At 41.9% G+C, this 26,574-nt stretch overlaps 1 protein-coding gene across 2 annotated transcripts in view; it reads left to right on the forward strand.

Moving 5' to 3' along the window:
* The first annotated feature begins 1,363 nt into the window (after positions 1 to 1,363).
* Positions 1,364 to 26,574, forward strand: part of LOC140430578 (uncharacterized protein F13E9.13, mitochondrial) — a 72,525-nt gene continuing 47,314 nt past the window's right edge. The window contains exons 1-3 of one of the 2 annotated variants that reach the window (XM_072518152.1): positions 1,364 to 1,746; positions 12,552 to 12,638; positions 14,181 to 14,277. In XM_072518152.1, coding sequence (XP_072374253.1) covers positions 14,206 to 14,277 — 72 coding nt within the window. In that variant the 5' untranslated portion in view covers positions 1,364 to 1,746; positions 12,552 to 12,638; positions 14,181 to 14,205. Of the gene's footprint in view, positions 1,747 to 1,799; positions 1,968 to 12,551; positions 12,639 to 14,180; positions 14,278 to 26,574 lie in introns of those variants that run through there. The other variant, XM_072518153.1, reaches the window with a different exon arrangement.

A 26,574-nucleotide genomic window follows, 5' to 3' on the forward strand; every position in this document is an offset into this window, starting at 1 on the left:
GTGACTTCCTTGAAAAACTCTATCAAGTTAGTGAGACACTACCTCCTCTTCACAAAACCATGCTGCCTCTCGCTAATATGTCCAGTTGCTTCCAAATGGGAGTAGATCCTGTCTCAAAGAATTCTCTCCAGTAATTTCCCTATAACTGGCGTAAAGCTCACCGACCTGTAGTTCCCTTCTTAAACAAAAGAACAACATTGGCTATTCTCCAGTCCTCCGGGACATCACCTGAAGACAGTGAAGATCCAAAGATTTCTGTCAAGGCCTCAGCAATTTCCTCTCCAGCCTCCTTCAGTATTCTGGGGTTGATCCCATCAGGCCCTGGGGACTTATCTACCTTAATATTTTTCAAGATGCCCAACACCTCGTCTTTTTGGATCTCAATGTGACCCAGGCTATCTACATACCCTTCTCCAGACTCAACATCCACCAATTCCTTCTCTTTGGTGAATACTGATGCAAAGTATTCATTTAGTACCTCGCCCATTTCATCTGGCTCCACACATAGATTCCCTTGCCTATCCTTCAGTGGGCCAACCCTTTCCCTGGCTACCCTCTTGCTTTTTATGTATGTGTAAAAAGCCTTGGGATTTTCCTGAACCCTATTTGCCAGCTAGGCCGAAGGGCCTGTTTCCATGCTGTAAACATCTATGGCTCTAATGTAAGCCTACTTGTGACAATAAAGATTATAATTATTATGAAGATAGGATTGGAGAAGTTGGGACTTAAGAAAGCTGAGAGACTGCTCGATCAAGGCATTCAAAATCATGGGTGGTCCAGAGTTCAGAGGAAGAAACTGTTCCCACTCATGAAAAGATTGAGAACGTGAGGACATAGATTTAAAGTCATTGGCAAAAAGCAAGGACAATAGGAGGAGAAACGCTTCTCAAGCAGCAAGGGGTAATGCACTGCGGGTGAGTGTGGTGAAGGCAGGTTCAGTTGAGGCATTAATAAAGGAATTACATTGTACTGAAAAAGGAAGAATGCAGAGTTACAGAGCGAGGATGGGGAATGGCACTCGGTGACTTGCTCATTCAAAGAGCCAGCGTCGACACGATGGGCCAAATGGCCACCTTCTGCGCTGTTACGATTCTGTGTCGCGCTGCTGCTTGCAAGCGGCTTCCCCCTTGCGCCGGCGTGTCTCCTGCTCAAATCCACTGGCCGGACGAAAGCAGGAAAATACTGGAAAATCCCAGCAGGCGGCCGCCGCTGTTTAACCTTCGGAGTTCGAGCTGAACCCTCTTCGGAAGTGTCCCTGTGTGACGTGCACATTGAATGGTCCGCCCCTGTATTACGTACCCCTACATGGCCCGCCCCCTGTATCACGTGCTCCCCTCGAAGCCCCGCCCCCCCGCGGTGTCGCGTGCTGCGCTCCGGGCCGGCGCTGAGGAAGATGGCGCTGGGTAGCGGGTGTTGTTGAGACCGAGCGGCTCCGGCGGGGAAGGAGAAGTCGGCCTTGAAGCTTGTTGGGCCAAGAATGCGAGTGTGAAATGTTTCCCGCTCCGACGTTGTGGATGACAAGACCTGCTCCCTCTATGCGGACGAGGAGTGAGGAGCTGTGCGCCTGCAGTTATCACACACATAAACATTTCTTTAGGACTCCCACTTCCTGAGTGTTTGTTAAACTGACGCTCGGCCTCCGCTCTGAGAGGAATGGCAGACGCGCAGCATCGGCCTGGCTCCGCCGGCACAGCGGCCCGCTCGGAGCCACTGACTCTCACACGGCTCCGGGAAGAGCACGGAAAGGTAAAGGCCGTAAATAAGCGGGCGGCAGCTTGCGGCGGCCCTTGTGTTAAAGTCAGGCGGAGAGTTTGAAGAATGAGGAGACGGAGCCGCGGCCTCGGCTGGAATTGGGCTTTTCTCGGGCTCCTGCCCCGGCCCGCTGACCGCTGTAAACCTGTCTCCTGGTGGCCCGGTCAGCCCTTTAACAATTGGGCACTTTAAAAGCGGCGCGCGTCACTCAAGATGTAAGTGAGTCGAAACAGGAAGTGAACGAGAAAAAATAATTCCGGTGTCTCTTTAAATCTTTGGGCGTTGTTCCCTGCCAGTCAAGACTCAGTTTACAGATTCAGAGTTCAAGCAGTTCTTACGGAAGGATCCAAAATTCTGCAAATATCTTTTGCAACACAAGTTATTATTTTTTTTAAATTATTTTTATTCAGATTTTCATCAAAAAATAATTTTTGCATAACCATTAACAACATTTAACAAAACAAGGTAAACGTTAACATTATATTAAGAACAAAAATACGCAACATTTCCCCCGATTGCTGCTGCTGACATTTTAGGGCTGGTTTAACACTGGGCTAAATCGCTGGCTTTTAAAGCAGACCCAGGCAGGCCAGCAGCACGGGTCAATTCCTGTACCAGCCTCCCCGAACAGGCGCCAGAATGTGGCGACTAGGGGCTTTTCACAGTAATTTCATTTGAAGCCTACTTGTGACCAGCGATTTTCATTTTTTTTCCCTAGAAAGTCGAGGAACGGCTGGCACCTCCGAGAGAACCCTGTCATGGACCCTCTCAAGGCAAACTTTATTTTCTTGAGACTGAGAAACCCAGCCATGTCACCAATCCAGGTCTCCACACTCGGGGGCTTCCAGTCCTTCCCCATCAAAAGGGCAGCACAGTAGCATTGTGGCTAGCACAATTGCTTCACAGCTCAGGGTCCCAGGTTCGATTCCGGCTTGGGTCACTGTCTGTGCGGAGTCTACACATCTTCCCCGTGTGTGCGTGGGTTTCCTCCGGGTGCTCCGGTTTCCTCCCAATGTCCAAAGATGTGCAAGTTAGGTGGGTTGGCCATGATAAATTGCCCTTAGTGTCCAAAATTGACCATAGTGTTGGGTGGGGTTATGGGGATAGGGTGGAGGTGTTGACCTTGGGTACGGTGCTCTTTCCAAGAGCCGGTGCAGACTCAATGGGCCCAATGGCCTCTTGCACTGTAAATTCTATGATAATCGTTCTCCAGCTACCAGAAAGGCAACGGCCAAGACCTCTGCCTCTTTCGCTTCCTGAATTCCCGGTTCGTCTGACACACCAAAGATCGCTATCTCTGGACTCGGCACCACCCGCGAGTCTAGGATCTTGGACATTGCCTTAGCGAATCCCTGCCAGAATCCTTTAAGAGCCAGACATGCCCAGAACATATGGACATGGTTCGCTGGGCTTCCCGCACACCTCTCACATCTATCCTCAACCCCAAAGAACTTGCTCATTCTCGCTGCTGTCATGTGTGCCCGATGGACCACCTGCAACATCAGTTATAAGAGGGAGAGAATGAGTTTCTGCACTTGCATCTGTGCACACATGGTGCCTGGACACAGTTTGGTTGTGACATAGGATCAGGGACAGGATTTTGTGGTCAGCGGCAAGACGACGGGAGTCATTTCAAAGTAAGGGGTCTACAAAAATCTAGAATTCTCTGTGGCATCGACTCCCTTTCCTGACGCCAGTTTGGGGATCTCTAGGCATGTCTGAAGCAATCAATCCCATTGAAGTATTCTCCTGAACAGCAAACCAGGAAGTATAATAGTCTATATATAGTGATTTAAAACACTCCTGCGTTTAGTACACAATTTATTTTGTTGCAGTTTTGCACATTCATTGACATAATGGATTGTATTGTATAGTGAACAGCTGGAAAACATTGAACTACTGGTGAGTTCCACGGAACATTGTATAGCTGCTGATCTTGTCTGAGAAAAGTCTCCTCTGAATTTGTAAGTCCTTTGACTTTTACAGTGGAGCACAGCTTTATCATGTTATGAGGTTGGGGGTAATGCAGATAGGATAGGAATGTATTAGCAAACCCAGAGGGTTGGTGAGTGAACAGAAAATGAAAAGTAAGAGTAACAGGGAATGTTCAAGTTTGTGAACTCAGTAGTGGGTTGCTGCAAGGTTTAGTGCAGAGCCCTTGGCTACTAGTTTTAGATAGGGGTACTGTTAGGATCCTGGATGCGAACCCAACTATTTGCAATCTGTAAAACTGAAGAGGAAATGTTACTACACCATAGAGTGATAACACTCGCATCTTTTATGTTAAAACAAACTGATTTAACAGAATTAACCACATTAGCAACAAATAAATAGCTTTACAGTTAACCGTTACAATGGTTCTTAATTAAAAGAGAAGAGCTTAACTTCCTAAACCTGCCACTATTCCAATTAAGCAAACCAATATGTCTCAAATAACACTCTTGAATAAAGTTAACAACTGGACTTCTACTTGCTTTTCTCTGTGCAGAATCTTTGGCAAAAGAACCTTTCAGGATTAAACTGAAACAACTCTGTTCAGATGAGTGTTTTAGGACCAACTGTCTTTTCAGACAGATTTGGCTCTTCCAAATTAACTACATCATCTATACCCAAAGCATTCTTTTGTCTCTTACAAGATGACTCTTGATTTGTTTAGCCAAGTTCAAACACAATACCCCTAAACTGATCTACACTTCAGGGGTCATTCAATGTAAACAATATTCCATTAGCTACCTATCTGCAAACAAGAAAATGGTTCTCAAGACCTATTAGCAGAACACTTCACCTGAAAATTAATAATTACCTCACTTTTATGACACCTTAATCACAGCACTAGCAGGCATATGGTTTGTATGCATCTTAACCCAGATTTTAGAACGAAGAATATTACAGTCAGGAACAGGCAGGCCCTTTTGCCCACCAAGCCTGCGCCCATCCAGATTCCTTATTTTGATCTACGACTTATTGCCCAAACGATCTGTATCCCTCTATTCCCTGCCCAGTCATGTGTCTATCAAGATACATCTTAAACAATGCTATCGTGCCTGCCTCCACCACCTCCACTGACAAACACATTCCAGGCATCCACCACCCTCTGCATGAAAACACTTTCCCTGCACATCTCCCCTAAACATTTCCCCTCTAAACTTGAACCTGTGCCCCTTGTAATTAAGTCTTCCAACCTGTCTATACCACTCGTAATTCTGTAGAAATTTGTTTAAAAACGTTTAATAACATTGTTTTAATAATATTACTGCAGAAAATTTGAAAGATGACAATTTCTTACATTCATTATGGTATTAAAAGTAATGTATTCAAGTTTGCTGGCAATTCAAAGCTAGGCGGGGACAGTAAGGTGTGAGGAGGATACAGTCCGCAAAGGGACCTGGACAGGATAAATGAGTGGGTAGTAAGGTGCAAGATGGGGTATAATGTGGGAAGGATGAGGTTATCACTCTGGTAGGAAGAATAGAAAAGTGACATTTTTATTAATTAAGGTTAGGGTTACGGCAGTTCTTGTACATGCAGCATTGAAAGTTAGCAAGAACAGAATGCTGGGGAAACCCAGCAGGTCTGGCAGCATCTACCAGGAGAGAAAGCAGAGTTAATTTTTTGAGTCATAGGACATGACACATTAACTCTTCTTCTCATTGGTGCAGCAAAGGTTCACTGAATTAATTCCTGAGATGGAAAGGTGGTCCTGGTGTGAGATTGAGTACATTCATCCTATACTCAGGAGTTCAGAAGAATGAGAGGTGATCCCATTGAAACTTATAAAATTCTGAGTGGGCTCGACATTGTAGATGCCCGATGCTAAGGCCCGATCATTTAAGACTGAGGTGAAGTGGTTAGCACTGTTGCTTCACAGCGGCAGGGACCTGGGTTCGATTCCCGGCTTGGGTCACTGTCTGTGCAGAGTCTGTGCATTCTCCATGTGTCTGCGTGGGTTTCCTCCGGGTGGTCCAGTTTCCTCCCACAATGTCCCAGAAGACGTGGTTGTTTGTTAAGTGAATTGAACATTCTGAATTCTTCCTCTGTGTACCCGAACAGGCGCCGGAGTATGGCGACTAGAGGATTTTCACAGTAACTTCATTGCAGTATTAATGTAAGCCTACATGTGAACTAATAAAGATTATTATTTCTTCTCTTGGTTCTGAATCTTGGGAATTCTGTGTCCCAGAGAGCTGAATCTCAATCATCAAGTGTGCTCAAAGCTGATATAAAGTTTTAGTCAGCAAATCAAGAAATTTTGAAATTGAGGGGAAAAGTGAGGTTGAGGAAGATCAGTGATCATATTCAAAAGGCAGAGCATGCTCGAGTGGCTGTGTATGGCCTACTCTACATATGTCCTTTACAGCACTTAATTATTACATTAACATCGGGAAATTCCATCTTCAAGACTTGATTTTGAAATCCCTGGATCATTATCAGCATCTACGATTGCTTGGTATAACTTCAGCCCAGTGCAAAGTACATTTCAAAAATGTTCATTGGGTCTGTAGATACTCTATAATTTTATTTTTGAGTAATTTTAGTATTATTCATTCACACATTCTTAACATTGAGAATTAGTGGCTTAAAACTGACTATTGATAGTTTTTGAAATCTGTACAGATGTGGTTTAGTGTCCGTTCCATCCACTGTTGTAATTGGTTTGTTGGCTGGGCATTGGACCTTACAGATTCCAGTCTTAATTTCTATAAAATCATACTCTGAAGTCTTTAGAATATTTAGTTGGTATTTCAATCCGTAGGCTATTACTTAGAGTTCCATTTGTGTACCATTCTTTGTTTCTAACTCTCAGGACCAGAATTTTGGACCATGGTTAATTCCTAATGCCCTCTGTGGTTGATAAAGCAAGCTACACAGTTGTCAATAAGTGTTACAAATTCCAATAATTGGAAGAAGCCAATGCATGTTAATTCGTCATAAGTCAACAAAGGAGCAAAGCCATCCCTCCATTAGTGAGATGATGTGGAGATGCCGGCGTTGGATTGGGGTGGACTGGACTGGGGGGACTTCGTATTAGTGAGAGAGACAGTTAACACATAGTTTGAGGGGCATCACCTGCAAGCATGGGGAGAGGATAAAAGGCAGGTATCCATGATCTGTTATAATCAGAATGGGAATTGAACCTGCATTGTTGACTTCATTCTGCATCACACTGTAGCCATAAAGCATTGGAGCTAAGTGACCCCCATGACTTGAATCCACAACCTTCATGACTTGGAAGTGTGAGGAACAAAATAGGTATTGTGTCAGGATAAAACTGGCAGTCTCAGCCCAGACAACCCTGCAAAGACCCCTCTCACATCTTGAGAATAGTGCCTAAGGTGAAAAACCTGTCCCACAGAGTATGAACCAACAGCTTGACATAATCCAGATAATGCTGAGTCTCCACCGAGGACATTCTCTATTTTGTAGCATGGCATTTTCACTGTTTATTGGAACAGATTAAGGAAAAAAGCTACAAGCCCAAAACTGGCCGTTCACAATATTCTCTGGGCCATCACTAATGGAATTGAATGCCAGAATAGTTTGTAACCTCATGGTGTACACATCCCTCAATTTTGACTGGCATCAAACTAAGATACAAGCCCTTATACAATGCAGTGTGCAGAAGGGTATTCCAGGTGCAGTACCAGATAAATAACGTGCCAGATCATCGACATGGATACCACTATTACACGTGAGAACACCACCCACCAGGTACGCGGTACATACTCGTGCGACTTGGCCAACGTTGTCTACCTCATACGCTGCAGGAAAGGATGTCCCGAAGCGTGGTACATTGGCGAGACCATGCAGACGCTGCGACAACGAATGAACGGACATCGCGCAACAATCACCAGGCAGGAATGTTCCCTTCCAGTCGGGGAACACTTCAGCAGTCAAGGGCATTCAGCCTCTGATCTCCGGGTAAGCGTTCTCCAAGGCGGCCTCCAGGACCCGCGACAACGCAGAATCGCCGAGCAGAAACTTATAGCCAAGTTCCGCACACATGAGTGCGGCCTCAACCGGGACCTGGGATTCATGTCACATTACATTCATCCCCCACCATCTGGCCTGCGAAATCCTACCAACTGTCCTGGCTTGAGACAATTCACACCTCTTTAACCTGGGGTTACCCCATCTCTGGATCTGTAAAGATTTAATCACCTGCTAATGCTCGCATTCCTAGCATTGTTTGGCATCTTTGAATTTGTCTATATATGTGTTTCTGGAACAGACCTCTTCATTCACCTGAGGAAGGAGCAGCGCTCCGAAAGCTAGTGACATCGAAACAAACCTGTTGGACTTTAACCTGGTGTTGTAAGACTTCGTACTGAGATAAATAACAGTTAGTGAAGCTAATATTGTGGTGTCAGCATGTTAAATACCGAAACTAACAGATTCTTGGCAAACAACCAATGAATGAGACCTGCTCTGCAGCAAACCACACTGAACGGGAGGTGTTGGACAATCCGGAAACTAATAAGGGAAGGTTCCTTAAACACCTACATACTCGATAGAGACTAAGCTTAAGTGTTAAGTCAGAAATGGAAATTGGATGGGCGGCCCAGTGGCACAGTGGTTAACACTGCTGCCTCGAGAACCCGATTTCAATCCTGGGTCACTGTACGTGTGAAGTTTGCACATTCTCCCCGTGTTTGCGTCAGTTTCACCCCCACAACCCTAAGATGTGCAAGGTAGTTGGATTGGCCACGCTAAGTTGCACCTTAATTGGGGGGAAAAATAATTGGGCACTTTAAATTTTTTTTAAAATTGGAACTTGGATAATTCTCCACCTTCTCCATCATCAATACCACTATTCGTCAAATTTGGTTCACTGTGAGGCACTAAGAAATGGCCGAGTGCATTGAGCACAGCAAAGGTTATGGTCCTTGATATCATTTTGGATATAGTGCTGACATTCTGTGGGGCCAGCACTAATACCATGCTCCACCTCCAACCAAGCTATTTCAGTACATATATGGCCCTGGCATAAACCCAGTATTATGAAAGATTACCCACATAAGGCCTGGCCACACAAAAAACTGGATAAATCTAATTTATATCATATCACCACCTATAATACAACAAACCTGATGAAGGGGGTAGGCAATATGTCATCAGGTAAGGGGGTAGGCAATATGTCATCCGGTAGCCCATTAAAAAATAACATGCTCCTTAGCACTCAATTCTGGCAAAACCTCTTGGCTCAGCAGCTTAATACAACCTTGATTCAGACTTAGATGCCAGACAAAAATGTAAAGAGGGACGAAATGTCAAGGCACAAATATATCAATGATCCCGAGCAAAAATTAAATTGAGTGGGAGTGGATGGCATTTGATCACATTACATACTTGAAACCAAGGAATATGGTTTTGAATGTTGGATGCCAATCATCACAGCCCAAAGAACATCACTGCAGGGGTTCCTCAGGATCTGGAGAAGCCAGTGCTGGACTGGGGATGGGCAGAGTAAGAAGTCTCACAACACCAGGTTAAAGTCCAACAGGTTTATTTGAAATCACAAGCTTTCAGAGCACTGCTCCTTCGTCAGGTGAAGTGGAGGCAGGTTCACAAACACAACATAATAATAAGAATCTATATTATTGTCACAAGTAGGCTTACATTAACACTGCAATGAGGTTACTGTGAAAATCCCCTAGTTGCCATACTCCGGCACCTGTTCAGGTACACAGAAGGAGAATTCAGAATGTCCAATTCACCGAAAAAGCACGTTTTTTTGGACTTGTGGGAGGAAACCGGAGCACCCGGAGGAAACCCACGCAGACATGGGGAGAATGTGCAGACTCCGCACAGACAGTGACCCAAATGGGAATCGGACCTGGGACCATGGCGCTGTGAAGCAACAGTGCTAACTACTGTGCCGCCCATATATGCTGCGCATATATAGGAGAGAAACAATTGCAAGATAATTACAGATTGGAATATGACTAATTATCTTGCTATTGTGTCTCTCCTATATACGTTGTGTTTGTGAACCTGCCTCCACTTCACCTGATGAAGGAGCAGTGCTTGTGATTTCAAATAAGCCTGGTGGATTTTAATCTGGTGTTGTGAGATTCTTACGGGGTTCTTTAGAGAGCTGTTTGGCTTTACCTCTTTAAATAAACTTTATTTTGTGATGATGCCGGGAGTGGGGCTATTTGCAATAAAAAAGCATGCATTTATATACCAGCTTTCATACCACTAAATGTCCCAGAGTTTTACACCCAATTAAATACTTTGAGTACAGTCTTCGTAATGTAAGAAACTTGACAGCTAATTAGCAAATCCCATAGCAATTGTAATGCAGATTTTTTTTTTGGTAATGTTGACCGAGGAAAAAAGTAATCAAGACCATCAGCAATAACTACTCTGTTCTTCAAAATAGTGTCATGGGATCTTTCATGCCCACCTTGAGAGGGCAGATGGGGTCTCGGTTTAACTCTGAAAAACATTACCTCTGACAATACAGCACACCCTCAATATTGCACTGCAATGTCAGCCTAGATTGGTGTTGCTCAAGTCTTAAATCCACAATCTTCTGACTCTTCTATCCATTGTTCAGTCCTCAACCATCAACATTGTATGAGGAGCATGTTAAGGCAGGGGCAAGTTACACTGATGGGTAGCACACCCTCTCCATCCACAAGCTGCAGTAACTACAACCTACAGGATACATCGGGACAATTTATCAAGGTTACTACAATAACATCTTTCGTGACCGGACAAGAGCAGAAATATTACGGAAACATTGTCATTCCCAGGTTACACCCCATCCTAATTTGCACAGGTAGTGTTTTTTTTAAAAACAAAAACTTTTAAAGTTGTACGAAAGTAAGACTGTCAAAGTACAATGAATGGGCTTCTCAGGATAATGATCAAGATTTATCATCATTGCTCATAATTCCCATTTTTTAAATAAATGCTTATATGGCCGGATACAAGTTTGTGGCTGTTGTGTGCACACTAGATTTGGATAATAGATGGTATGGAAGAGGAACTATAGTGCTGAGCTTCATTTTAACGTGCCTTCATATGGGAAGTGCCAAGGGTCTCAACTTTGCAGCCAAGTTTGGGAACTTACTGTGTGATCTTTATTCAAACTCAAGGCTTTGAAATAATCTATTTTTTAATGCAACAGAGATTTTCATTTCACGGGCCAAACACTGCGCGATGCACTATTTCTATCAAATTCCCTCAAAATAGGCGTGGATGTTCCTGCGACTTTTGCTTAACTCCGAATATTGATTCACTGGTTTGAGAAATCCTTCTCCATGTAGTTATCATTTAGGTGCAATTCTCAGTTAATTCCTACAATGGCATGTTAAGATATTACAGATAATGTTTAAATGTTTTTAAGGTTAACTTGCAAGGGGCTGGTTTAGCACAGTGGGCTAAATAGCTGGCTTGTAATGCAGAACAAGGCCAGCAGCGCGGGTTCAATTCCCGTATCAGCCCCCCGAACAGGCGCCGGAATGTGGCGACTAGAGGCTTTTCACAGTAACTTCATTGAAGCCTACTTGTGACAATAAGTGATTATTATTATTATTTTGATCATGGGAATTTGCTTGTTTTGCAATGAAATTTCACAGTCCTGGTAGAAAATTAGATGCCTCACCATTTGATGTGTCTGATAATTTGTGAATTATTATCTCATGTGAGATCTATCTGGTGTGTTCTCCAACTCATGAGTGTTTAATTTAGCTGTATTCTAAGTGGTTCATGTTACCATTAGACACCATGATTAATGGTCTCTATATCATTCCTCACACATTGGTCAGAAATGAGTAATCTAGGGGGTCAAAAATTAGTAACCTAAGGTGCAAGGTCAATTACTAAAATTTTTGCTAACTAGGCCTCCAAACAAATTAATTATGTTACTAGTAATCCTGTAATTTTGGACCCACCCCCTCTCCCCCACTCAGTTATATTGCCAAAATTAGTGATGAGAAAACACTGGCTGATTTTACTCCAGATCATTGTACTTAATGTGAAGCACTGCTTACGTTTGCAAGAGTCAGTTACATATAATTTGTGTAATGATCCCTGTAGAGGCTTTTAAAAAGATATAAATTCTCAGTGGCCCACTTAAAAGAATTGCATGACAAGATGTCACATTTTAAAATTTACTGTAACAAACAAAAAACAACATTTACTAAGCATTACTTAGCAGGCAACTCAAACTGAACTATGGAAAATATAACCCTTGTTAATGTCTTAACCAACCAATAACCCCATGTTATCATGTTTGCTTTACATGCAAAAGGTCCTCGGTTCAAAACTGGGCATGAACATTATCAAAACCCATTTGTTTTAAGTGTGCAAAAGTTACAGCCTGCTCTCCACAGAATTACAGTTTTTATAGGAAACAGTCTACAATCACACCCAGTTACCAATGGACTCACCTCTGTTTTTGCCAAGTTGTAATGATGAATGGCCATCGAAAGGTGGTACATCCCTCAGTTTTGAGAATTTCCAACTATCAGCAGTGAAATCCACTCTGCCGATTTTTCCACCCGGCCTAACCAGGGCAAATTAGTTATTCAGTCTATAGATTAACATGGGATACGTCCTCCCTCCCATATTCTGCTTGGTAGGTTGCAGAGAATTCACAGCTTCCTTCTCTCTGCTGACCACATTAGCTGCAGCCTTTGTCTTTGTGAGGCCTTTATCTTTTTTTTGTCCAAAAACTTGGAAATTGTAAAACTGTTTTTGAAAGTGCTAAATTTCAAATATATAAATTTTTATTTTGCACTGCACTGTTGGCCAGAATGTACATTTTCTTCATCACTTTTATTTTTCAGCATCTAGACTTTGTAAATGTGGAAACTTTACAGAAACCCATGGCAGAAGGAAGATGCTGAGCAATGGATTAAGTAATCTCAGCAGAAGTAAGCTGTTTGTTTATATATTCTTTTTGTGAAAACTAATAGGATGACTGTTCAAACCTGTGGAAATCTCATTCTTGACATATATTTATAATTTGAATTCCTTGTGGGTAATGTGCTTTTTAATTCAAGAACTGCATGTGTTTGGAATTTTTCTCTGTGTATACACTCACTAAGGTCATTTACTATCTCTCCTCACCCCTTTTACCTAACTAAATAATCTCGAGACCTACAAGCACTCTAACTCCACTTGATCTTGTTACGACACCCTGGTCGATTACACGGTCAATTCCAGCCTGACAGGCCCCAGAGTCCCAACATAAGTGAATTAACCAATAATTCGTATAAGGTTTTTTGAGATCTTTGGTCCTCGACTGCTCCAATGACTTAGGCACCAGATTTGTAAGTAAATCACAAAAAAAACATTTATAATGAGAAGAGATAAACATGTAATGATGATAATAGAACAACGGTCTGCTAATCTAATTACTCCCATTCACTGTCCCACCCTCTACCTATACACACACACAGTGGGAAGGGTCAAAATAATGGGGATTAAAAGGGCATGAAAGGAGTATCTTTGCTGCTGAGGTTATAGTCTTTGTAGTAGCTATCTCCTCGGACCTGGAGTGTTGAAACCACCAGCTGGTTTGGATCTTCTGGCTGTAACATTCAGGCCAGATTCGGAGGCTGTGGGATTCCTCTCGGGTGACACTTTAACTTGTGTTGACATGAGCCGTACCGTGGAAGATGCATTTCAGGACTATTCAGTTGCTTTTCTGTTGCCAGCTTCAGCAGCATGACCAAAAGCTTGTCTCAGTTAAACAGAGTAGCAGCTTTCACGAGGCCTTAGTGATCTGGTCACCTTAAAGGGAGAGGAATCCGGACGCCCCCCACCCAGCTCTGTCTTCAGGCTTTAAATACTCCCTGCTGGATAAAGAGAAAACACTGGCTGCTCTGTTTACCTGGAGTGAGCACCAACCAAGATATCAGAGAGAGAGTTCCACCCTTTCTGGGAGAGATATTTAACAGTTCTGCACAGCTCCTGAGCTCAGATCAAACTGAAACTGAAACGGACTGAGTCACACAGCAAGGAGCCTTCTGGAACTATCCGGACCAATCTGCATAGCGAATCTGCCAAGTCCTGGGATTTCAATGGAGCCAATTGGATACTGGCCAAGTCCATCAAAATGTAATCGCTGGACCTGGAAATAGCCAATTGTTTAGGGGGGTGTTTTGGACTCATCCAAATAACACCCTATACTGGGGTTCCTGTTTAAAAATAAAGGCTGGAATATTATAGATGGCAACAGAACAGAATAAAGGAACTACACAAGGAAAGCAAGATTTAAACAGGGAAAGCAAGGTTTAAACATGAGGATCCTTACAATCTGAAGACAGCACATAGTCTTGACTCACTGGAACAACATGAAAGATTGGCCATGTAAAAGATGATATAGGATTTTTAAAAATTCTTGTAAGTGTGACTTGGAAGGGAACGTGGGGATGATGGTGTTCTCATACATGCTGCCTTTACTCTTCTAGGTGCTGGAGACTGAGGGTTTGGGAGATGCTGTCGAAATTAAATTTCTTTGCTTCATCTGTGATTGCTGATGATGAGCTGAATGCAACTGAGGCCACAGTAAGATTGCTACAATTTGTCTTGGTTGTTTCTGTACCAGGGGAGAAGAAAAATATCCTGCCAATGCTGACTGTCTAGCCTTCTGCTTTGGTAATTATGGAATGAGCTATGAAACTGCTCTAGCCTAAATCAATTTTCATGAGAGTCTTGGGACAGTCTTGGAGAAAAGAAAATGGCTATTCTAGTTAATTCCAAGATGGCTGCAGTGCATGTTTTCTCTCGCACAAATTTCATTTTCATAATTTTATATTTAATTTACCTACATAATCCATTTTCTAAAATTGGAAGTACTTGAGAATGAGGTTAATTATTTTTCATCTGTGATTCATTTAAATTGCATAATTTAAAATATTTATTTTAAAAATCGTGAATGAAATGTAGACCCTATATTTATCTCCTCATTTCCATTTTGTTTGGTCACCCATAGTTGATGGCTTGGTGAGTTGGAATACCATTGCACTGTAATATAGAGTGCATGTTTGATGTGTGTCATTCCCCACTCTGATTAAATTCCCATTCTATTTTGGTGTTGTGTGGTTGTACGGGACAAAACTGTTGCTCCAGAGATGGAAGGACTACTCATTTTTTTCACCAGCTAAAGGAAACTTTGACATCTTGGGAACAGGTTACTTGCCTGTTCTTCTGGGAAGACCAAAAGGAAGTCCAGAGACCTGAGAACTAGAGAGCAAAATAACCTCCAATCCTCAATAATATAAAAACAATTTCTGAAAAATCAAACACTAGTTCATGTCAAATCATTGTATGCATCTGTTTTTTAAATTTAAGAATGCTACTTTTTCCTCTGCCCTTCAAAATAAATGCTGTAACCATTTAAAGACATTTGCTTATTCTGATGATTACTTAAATCAGTATTTGTGTTTATTAAATTATTGTACCATTTCAATTACTTCAGATCTGTCACAATCAGCAGATAGAACCATATTGTATTAAAGATCTGACCTAAAGTTGAAATTACCCCCTATTGTTCCTCCTGTATTTTAATGAAGTTGGATCTTCCATTCAGGGGAAGAGGGAAGAGTAATGTAAAGATGTAATGTTTATATTATAATCCTGATCTCAATGTCCTAAATGCTTTACAACCAATTAAATGCTTCTGAAACCTAATTACTACAGTAATGTGGGAAACACAACAACCAAATTGTGCATGGCAAAGTCCTACAAATAGCAATGAAATAAATGGCCTGATCATCTGTTCTAGGTATTGGTTAAGAGACAATTGCTGGTCAGGACATTGGGAAAATCACTCTGCTTTTAACATATTCCCAAACCCCAGCAGCATCTATATTATCTTTCTATATATTTTTGCAGTTAAACATCCTCGTGCAAATTATTTAAATACCCACTGTTAAAAGATATCAATGAACACAAGTACAAATAAGTAAATTATATATGTCAATATATTTATATGTTCTACTTTTGTTTCCTTCCGTTCATTCTCTAATTCCTAAACCTCTCCAATTTATTTCTAAAATCCAATATACAATTTCATATTTTCCAATCAACAAGCAAGTTATTACATAATCACAGAATTCAAATCTGAAAAGGTAATTCAACATTTTCAACCCTTTGTCATCTTCTCTCCCTCTTTTACAAAATGGGAAATGATATTGGTTCACAACCTGACTGCATTTGAACTGTGGATTAGATTAATTGCACTAGCAGCAACCTAGTGTAAACCATGTGTAAGATTTTCATTTGGACTGTTGCTCAAAAGTGAATATTTGTCAATTCATTCATTTTGCCTGCAGACCTTTTCATATCAAGGCAAATAAATGTGAAAATGACCTGGCATTGAGTGAACAAAGAACAAAGAAAAATTACAGCACAGGAACAGGCCCTTCGGCCCTCCAAGCCTGCGCCGATCCAGATCCTCTATCTAAAATTGTTGCCTATTTTCTAAGGATCTGTATCCCTCTGCTCCCTGCCCATTCATGTATCTGTCTAGATACATCTTAAATGACGCTATCGTGCCCGCCTCTACCACCTCCGCCGGCAATGCGTTCCAGGCACCCACCACCCTCTGCGTAAAGAACTTTCCACGCATATCTCACTTAAACTTTTCCCCTCTCACCTTGAACTCGTGAGTGGATGGCTTGGACACCAAGAGTGGTCCTGCTATTTAGAGCCCATTTATGTTTGTGGCTATTGGCACTTTGTCTCTATAGAAGGAAGTAAAACTAGTAAGGTTACAAAAACAAAATACTATGAATGCTGAAAATCCAAAATAAAAATAATTTAAAATGCTGGAAAAGGTCAGGTAGCATCTGTGGAAAGAAATTAACGTTTCTGATCAATTACATTTCATCAGAACTAAAGAACGATAGAATTGTAAAAAAAAGAATTAGGTCAAGGGGAGGGGCAGGTAGAACAAAGGAGAAGGTCTGTGATAAAGTGAAGGCCAGAGGAGATTAAATTCTAAAAGATTTCCTGATACACAGCCAAAGAGAGTAATAATGGATATAATTTTAAAAACAAGTGTATAAATGAGGGATGAATGGCTACATAAAAACCATCAGAATGCAGCATGAAGGCATAAAGCATGAAACAAGATGAGACTAACCCAGCAAAGCAAAAGAAAAAGAAAAAAACACAAGATAGAGGCAGAAGTTACGATTTGAAATTGAGTCCAGAAGTCTGTAGAATGCTGAGTCAAAGATATGGTGAACACACCCATGTGCATATTAACAGAAAAAAGCCTGTTGAAAGACCAACAGCTGTCATACTAGTTCTAAACTTCAGGGTTTCTGTATATAGGTGTAAAAGTTTATCCAATAATAAAATGATTTAAATGACATGTGTCTTCTAGTCATACGAAATAGGAACATTCAATAGGGTCATGGCTGATCCGCATTCCTCACATAAACTTTCCTGCCCCTTTCATAACCCTTCATTCCCTTACTGATCAAGAATCTATCTCTCTCAGCCTTAAATATACCCAAGGACTCTGCCCCCACAGCTCTCTGTGGCAAGGAGTCCCAAAGACACTCAACCGTCTGAGAGAAAGGGTGGCATGTTGGCACAGTGGTTAGCACTGCTACCTCACAGCACTGAGGATCCAGGTTCGATCCCAGCTCCGGGTCATTGTCTGTGTGGAGTTTGCACATTATCCCCGTGTCTGCATGGGTCTCACTCCCACAACCCAAAGATGTGCAGGGTAGGTGGATTGGCCATGCTAACTTGCCCTTAATTGGAAAAAAGCATTAGATACTCTTAAAAAAAAAATTTTTTTTAAACCCTCAGAGAACAAATTTCTCCTCATCTCAGACTCCGAATAATGGGGTGCCAATTTTAAAAAAAATAATTTTTACAGGATGTGAGCTTCGCTGGCTAGGTCAGCATTTGCATCCCTAATTGCCTTGAGAAGGTGGTGGTGAGCTGCCGCCTTGAACCACTGAGGTCCATGCGGTGCAAGAACACCCAATTGTGCTATTAGGGAGGGAGTTCCAGGATTTTGACCCAGCAACAGTGTAGGCATAGCGATATATTTCCAAGTCAGGATGGTGAGTGACTTGGAGGGGAACTTCCAGGTGGTGGTGTTCCCATGTAGCTGCTGCCCTTGTCCTTCTAGATGGTAGTGTTTGTAGGTTTGGAAGGTGCTGCCTAAGGAGCCTTGGTGAGTTCTTGCAGTGCACCTTGTAGATGGTACACACTGCTGCTACTGTGTGTTGGTGGTGGAGGGAGTGAATGTTTGTGGAACGGATGCCAATCAAGCGGGGCTGCTTTGGCCTGGATGGTGTTGAGCTTCTGGTTTTGTTGGAGCAGCACTCATCCAGGCAAGTGTATTCCATCACACTGCTGACATGACTTGTAGGTGGTGTACAGGTTTTGGGAGTCAAGAGACGAGTTAGTCACTGCAGGATTCCTAGCTTCTGACCTGCTTTTGTAGCCACAGTATTTGTATGGTTAGTCCAGTTCAGTTTCTGGTCAATCGTATCCCCCAGGATGTTGATATTCTGGGTACTGCATGATGGTAATGCCATTGGATGTCAGGTGGTGATGGTTTGATTCTCTCTTATTGGAGATGGTCATTGCCTGGCACTTGTGTGGCATGAAGGTTACTTGCCACTTGTCAGCCCAAACCTGGACATTGTCCAGGCCTTGCTGCATTTGCACATGGACTGCTTCAGTGTCTGAGGAGCTGCAAATGGTGCTGAACATTTTGCAATCGTCAGTGAACATCCTCACATCTGACCTTATGTTGGAAGGAAGGTCATTGATGAAGCAGCTGAAGATGGTTGGGCCTAGGACACTACCCTGAGGAACTCCTGCAGTGCTGTCCTGGGACTGAGATGACTGACTTCCAACAACTACAACCATCTTCCTTTGTGCTAGGTAGGACTCACAATGAGTGGAGAGTTTTCCCCTGATGCCCATTGACTCCAGTTTTGCTCAGACCCCTTGATGCTAAACTCGATCAAATGCTGCCATGATGTCCAGGATCATGGACTCACCCCACCTCTCGAGTTCAGCTCTTTTGTCCATGTTTGAACCAAGGCTGTGGAGGTCAGGAGCTGAGTGACCCTGGCGGAACCCAAACTAGGACTTTGCCCTCTGGTCCTAGACTCTCCCGTGAACGGAAACATCCTATCAGCATTTATCCTGTCAAGAATCCTATATGTTTCAATGAGATCATCTCTCATTCTTCTAAACTCCAATGAGTAGAGTCGCAACCTGTTTAACCTTTGCTCATAGAGTCATAGAATTTACAGTGCAGGAGGAGGCCATTCGGCCCATCATGTCTGCACTGGCCCTTGGAAAGAGCACCCTACTTAAGCCCACGCCTCCACCCTAGCCCTGTAACCCAGTAACCCCACCTAACCCTTTGGACACTAAGCGGCAATTTAGTATTGCCAATCCAGCTAACCTGCACAATTTTGAACTGTGGAAGGAAACCGGCCACCCGGAGAAAACCCACACAGCCAGTCACCCGAGGCCGGAATTGAATCTGGGTTCCTGGAGCTGTGAGATGGCAGTGCTAACTACTGTGCCACCATACCGCCCTCAGAACACAATCCCTCCATACCGGGGATCATCCTAATGAACCTTCTCTGAATTGCCTCCAATTAAGTAATATCTTAAATAAGGGGACCAAAACTGCTCTCAGCACTGCAGCAAGACCTCCGTACTCTTCTACTCCAACCCCCTTGAAACAAGGGCCAACGTTCCATTAGCCTTTGATTACCTGCAGCACCTGTGTACTGGTTTTCCATGGTTCGTGTACAAGTATCCCCAAGTCCCATTGTTTGCAGTTTTTTTCTACTTAAATAATACTCTCTTCTCCCTTCCAAAAAGAACAAATTCACATTTCCCCACATTCCTCCATTTGCCAACTTTTTGCCCATTTACTTAACTTATCAATATCTCTTTGCAAGCTGTTTGTATCCCTCCCGCAGCTTGCCTTTCCACCTATTTTTGTGTCATCTGCAAATTTGGCTCTAGTACATTTGCTTCCTTCATCCAATCATTAATATATATTGTCCCAGCACTGATCCCGGTGGAACCCCATTGGATAATGCCACCAACCTGAAAAAGAGCCCCTTTCACTCACTGTTTCCTGCCTATTAGCCAATTCTCTATTCATTCTGTTGTAAAAACGCGTAGAGAAGCTTGCATTTCATCACATAGCACTGTGAACTGCTCCTATACCATGTGCAGAGACATCTAATGGCGTAATGAGAGGATATTAATTTGTATTAAGAATAAGATGAGCTTTCAATTTGAACGGACTGTGAATTTCTGTTTTTTAAAAAAAAGCTTCTTTAGCTTTGACTAATTCAAAGTTTGTACCATTTTATATTTGTAGATGTTTGACCGTATATTCTGAGCTGCTTTGATCCCCTGAAATAATTACAGAGGACATTTAATAATTTGTGCTAATTATAATAAGTTTCCTTGGCTTGTAAGGGAAATAAATAACCGTTATTGGCTACTGCACTTTTGTAAACGTTTAAAATTCCAAGTGGTACAGTAATAAGTTTTATTTCTAATTTCATGTTTAGTATTTAGTCATGTTGCAAAAGTTGACTTGTGTATTGTGGTAGTAGGATTGGGAAGTTATAAAGTTGTGTTTTCAGATGTGAAATAACTTAATTATGCCATAAAATATAGATTGCTGGTAGGTATGTTCAGTTTGTTTGACTGCCGGCTAATGCTGTATATTGTACTTGTCTCAGTGTACAAACCAAATGAGATTACATACGTTTCAGCTCATGAACAGTTTAAATTTTATTACTCCCAGGTAACTGAAGACTAATTTCCAGCGTACATTTAGCAGGTAATATTGAAGGGATAAAAGCAATGGGTAGTAAAAATACAACGGAGTACAAAAGCAAATTATAATTGAGTAGAGTTTTAACTCTCCTTTGCCTTCTGGACTCACCCCCATCACCATGTTCACATCTTTACTGGACCACAGAACTATGTTTTGGTTTGTCCATCTATAATGTGTCTAGTGTTTGTCTTTCAATCTGCCAAGTATCACAACTCCACCCGATTGTCTGAAATATTTTGAAATATCACAACTGCTGAGTAAAATGATGCAGCAATTAGCAAGTGGAAATAAAACCTACTAGTCAAAAATGGACAAGGAAGCAGTAAGAAGTTTAAAGAAGGGGAGATATTGCAATCGCTCATATTTTTGAAAACCATAATGGTTGTAATCTTGGTTGGTCACCTTGGGCTAAACTCATCAAAATTAATTTCCAGTATAAGATGCTTTTAAGTTTGTATTAAACTTAGTGTACCATTAACTTGTGTGTTTGAATGTCTTTTCCTGAATAGCGACTACAGGATTTAGAATGTAGTGCTTCCCCCAGATCTTTTCGATAAAGACTGCATTAATAATAGAATCCGAGGATGTATCAGTACCAAGAGTGTCAACATGTATCTTGCTCTGGGTAGACTGTAACTCACTGAATACAAATTAGGAATGCATCCTGGCTGGTGCACATTTGGATGAGGGATACAGGACAAGGTTTTTTGATGGTACTGGCATATCTTCTCATTTCAGTACTGCTGCAGCTATCTCATTCATCCAATTGCATTTTAAACTTCTATTGACTTTATAAGTTACAGAAGACAAAATTAAGAAAATGCAGCTGTGCTTGGGGGATTTTCACAGTAACCTCATTGCAGTGTTAATGGAAGCCTACTTGTGACACTAATAAAGATTATGATTATGAAAAGCTAGCTTTCAATAGTTATCTTCAAATTATATTTGATAGGTTTTTAAAATGTCCTTTCATCCCCAGTATTTGTATTTGCTAAGGCATCTTTCCATAGTTTTTGTGAACTTCATTTAAATGACCATTATTCATGAAAACTTGGGCCTTGGAATCATAGAATCACTAGTGCAGAAGGAGGGCATTCAGCCCATCGAACCTGCACAGACCCTCCAAAAGAGCACCTTCCCTAGGCCCACGCTCCCACTATCCCCGTAACCCCACCTAACCTTTTGGACACTAAAGGGCAATTTAACATGGCCAATCCACCTAACCTGCACATCTTTGGATTGTGCAAGGAAACCAGAGCACCCGGTGGAAACTGACAGGGGAAGATAGTGCAAACTCCACAAAAACAAAAACCCAAGGTCGGAAGCGAACCCGAGTCCCTGAAGCTGTGAGGCAGCGATGCTAACCACTGCCATATCACCCCTCAATTGACCGCATCACACCATTATCAAGGACTTTATAGCGGAACATTTAGAAAGCAGTGGCAGGATCAGTCAGAGTCAGCATGGATTTATGAAGGGAAAATCATGATTGACAAATCTGTTGGAATTCTTTGAAGATGTAACCAGTACAGTTGACAAGGGGGAACCAGTCGATGTGGACTTTCAGAAGGTGTTTTGCATAAGAGATTATTGTGTAAAATTAAAGCGCATGGGATTGGGGAAATGTATTGAGGTGGATAGAAAACTGGTTGGCAGAGAGGAAACAAAGAGTAGGGATTAATGGGTCCTTTTCAAATTGGCAGGCAGTAACTAGTGGGGTACCACAGGCATCGGTGCTGGAACCCAGCTATTCACAATAAATATTAATGATTTGGATGAGGGAAGAAAATGTTACATCTCAAAGTTTGCAGATGATACCAAGTTAGGTTGGAGGGTGAATTGTGACAAGGATGCAGGGATCCTACAACATGATCTGGACAGGTTGGGCGAGTGGGCAAATCAATGGCAGATGCAGTTTAATTTGGATAAGTGTGAGGTTATTCACTTTGGAAGCAAACACAGGAAGGCAGATTACTACCTGAATGGTTATAAATTGGGAGAGGAGTGTGCAGCAGGACCTGGGTGTCTTGTGCACCAGTCGTTGAAGGTAAGCATGCAGGTGCAACAGGTGGTAAAAGAAGGCTAATGGTATGTTGGCCTTCATTGCGAGAGGCTTCGGGAATAGAAGCAGGGATGTGTTGCTGCAGTTGTACAGGGCCTTGGTGAGGCCACACCTGGAGTATTGTGTGCAGTTTTGGTCTCCTGAGGAAGGATGTTCTTGCTCGAGGGAGTGCAGCAAAGGTTTACCAGACTGATTCCAGCGATGGCGGGACTGTCATATGAGGAGAGATTGACTAGGTTGGGATTGTTCTCACTGGAGTTCAGAAGAATGAGGGGGGATCTAAGAGACTTATAAAATTTTAATGGGGCTAGACTGGGTAGATGCAGGGAAGATGTTACCAATGATGGGTGTGTCCAGAACCAGGGGTCACAGTCTGAGGATTCAGGGTAAACCATTTCTGACAGATACAAGGAGACATTTCTTCACAGAGTCGTGAGCCTGTGAAATTCATTACTACAGGAAGTAGTTGATGCTAAAACTTTGAATATATTCAAGAGGCAGCTAGATATAGCACTTGGGGAGAATGGGATCAAAGGCTACGGGGAGAAAGCAGGATTAGGCTATTGAGTTGGATGATCAGCCATGATCGTGATGAATAGCGGAGCAGGCTCGAAGGGCCAAAAGGTCTTCTGCTCCGATCGTCTATATGTATCTAACTGCATAATTTAATCAGTTGAACTGCCATGGTCAGTCTATTTTAGGCTTTGAGAAACGTTCCATTGAACAAAGACAGGAAGTGTCATTAGTGGAGATTTGTGCTGTTAGATTCAATTTAAATGGTGTGCCAGAGTTGACATCCTGACACTTGGGAAAATTTAGAAATACAGTAGACGTTTAAGAGTTTGGCTGTTTTTTTTTTTTTTAAAACATAAAAGGTCTGCAACGTATCATTTCTGAGCACAAGGTTTTGTGCCACCTGCACAGCTACTACACATTAATCCTCGCTGCTTTCATGTCTCCTTGGAAGCTGCCTAAAATCAGTATTGGATTCATTTGCATATGCAAAGAAGGGACATGTACCTGTTTCAGGACTCTTCCATGATCCATCCAAGCTTGGCTATTTTTTTTCCAGAGACGCAAAAAGGCCTGTACCTTTTTTTAATCACAAGGCCAAAAACTGCACAAATACTATAAATTGTGGCTTAATGATTGGCTTGTACAAATCTATTATGCTCTTATGTCCTTATTTGTAAAACCAAACATGCTGTTCAACACTTTCACTGGGTTAACTATATATCTTTTTAGATTTAAAAATGTTCTGATCTATTAGTGCCTCTTCTACCCAATTAAATTGGGACAAATCCTTTCAACTTTGCTTATTTTTTTTCCCTGTCCAGAATTTTCACCTTTAAAGTGTTGGCCTTTTCTGTTTCTGCTTGAAACCGCTGATGTTGAGGTCACTACACTACTTGCCTTCTATTGTTTTCCAGAATAAAATCAAGCAATGTATCTTTAAGAATTGGGCTAGAAATACTTCTGAAGCAGTCTTGGATGCACACTCAACTTCTGATTTCCTACGTTACCTTTACCAAGTCTATTGGTTAAATCATCCAATATTATTCCCATCTGCTTGGTGTGCAAGACCATGTTGATAGATCTAAATTCCCATGCCTATAATGCAAGTGACCTTTAGTCCACAAGTTGAAGACTAGGAGGAACCAATGTCAGTTGGCAGACCAGTTTCAGTGCTCACTTTCAATGAAATAGCCTACATATCTTAATGTATCATAATTAATAACTTTCTTTCCCCATTCACACGGCACTGTTTAATTCTCATTGATATAGTCCTCCAAGCCATAATATCTATACTTAATTATTAATATACTTTCCATTGTATTTTTAATCCTCAAACCTATAACAATAATATCACAAAGCCATTCAGCCCATCATGTCTGTGTTGACGCTCAAGGAGTTTTTCTTAATGCCACTCATCCACCACCTTGTTCTGCAGATTCTTCCTTTTCAGATAACCATTCAATTCCTCGAATGGCTTTATTGAACCTGCCTCCACCACATACTCCGGTACTGAATTCCAGATACTGAACACTGAAAACCCATCCTCACGTCTCCATGGCTCGTTTTGACAAGTACCTTAAATTTGTGCCATTGTGTTCTCAATTCTTCCACCAATGGGAGCATTTTTCCCGATCTACTGTGTCTGGACACCTCATGATTTTCCTCAATCAAATTTCTTCTGAACCTTCTCCAAGGAAAACAGTCGCAACTGTTTCAATCTATCGATGCAAGTTCCTCATTCCTCTGGGCCTGCTCTGCTCTCTCATAGAATCCTTACAGTGCAGAAGGAGGCCATTTGAGTCTGCACTGACCCTCTGCCAGAGCATTCCACCCGAGCTCACTTCCCCACCCTATCCCAAGAATCCCTCAACCTAACCTGCACATCCCTGGGTACTTGAGGACAATTTAGCATGGCCAATCCACCTAACCTGTACATTTTTGGACTGTGGGAGGAAACCCAGGCAGATACGGGAGAAAATGCAACCCCACACAGTCATCCGAGGTCGGAATCGAACCCAAGTCCCTGGAGCTGTGAGGCAGCAGTGCTAATCACTGTGTCACCGTGCCACCCAATGATTTCACATCTAGTGTGTGGCACCCAAAACTGGACACAGTTCTCCACTTGCTGCTAAACCAGTGTTCTGTACAAGTTCAATATAGCTTTCTTGCTTTTATACTGTATGTCTCTTAAAACCTAGATTGTATACTTTATTAATCACTCTCAACCTGTACCTGTCACCTTTCCCTCTATTCCTGCATTCCCTTTAGAATTGTATATTTTGTTGGGTCACAACCCAAAGATGTGCAGGGTAGGTGGATTGGCTATGCTAAATTGCCCTTAATTGGGAAAAAAATAATTGGGTACTAATTTTTAAAAACATAATAAAATTTTAAAAAAGGAATTTTATATTTTGTTTTCTATTATCTCCACATTCTTTCTATCAAAATGAATCGCTTCACACTTTTCTGCATTGAATTTCATCTTCCACTTTCCACCCATTCCAGCAACCTGGCTATGCCCCTTTGAAGTTGTACACTAACCTCAGTTCAGCTTCATATTGTCTGCAAATATTCAAATTGTGCCCTGTACACCAATATCTCACCATTATCTACTATGGTTTCCTGTCACTCAGACAATTTCATATCAATGCTGCTACTGACCTTTTTATTCCATGAGCTACAACTTTACCCACAGGTTTTTGAAATGCCTTCTGAGGTCTACGTATACCACATCAACAGCATTACCCTGTTGTTAGGAAAACAAAGTAGTTTTAAGGGATTTTTATTTGTATTGATAAACTTTAGACATATGGTATAGTTTTAAATGTGTTTAATTTAATGTTTGTGCCCGGAAAGGTAAAACCTATGGTTAGATTCATGCTGGACAAAAGGTGTTTGTATGTGCGGTGGTTGGTTTAGTTCCAATTGTGCTGAGGGTTACAGCGTGAAGAATAAATAAAAAGCATAATATATTTGGTGTAGCTTAGCAGCTGGAGGCCCTTAAGGGAAAAAAGCTTAAGTTTTAATTTTAAGCTGAATATATTGCATTGGACACATTACATTGGGGACTGAAAAGCACTCACTGTCAGAAGTTGGACAGGACAAGTTGCAAAGATGCAAGCTTCCAAAGATACAATCCAGGGACTGGGACAAAAAGAATGTCTCAGATGAAGAACAGAGACCAAGGTATTTAACAGGAAAATTCAAGGAATAGTAAACAAAGGGTTCTGAGTGGGACAATTGCAGTAACTAAGTGGGACAGCAAACTTCAGAGATGAATGAAATGTTTGATGCCATTTTAACACAGTCTGGGACCGGAGAGTTAAAACAATTGTGAACAGTTTGTCCAGCAGACAAGACGAATAAATCCAAAATGGTTTGGTGAAAAATCCTGGACTGGATGTGCTGTTAAAAATGGAGCAGAAGT

Source organism: Scyliorhinus torazame, chromosome 10 (assembly GCF_047496885.1).
Source record: "Scyliorhinus torazame isolate Kashiwa2021f chromosome 10, sScyTor2.1, whole genome shotgun sequence".
Taxonomy (NCBI): Eukaryota; Metazoa; Chordata; class Chondrichthyes; order Carcharhiniformes; family Scyliorhinidae; genus Scyliorhinus; species Scyliorhinus torazame.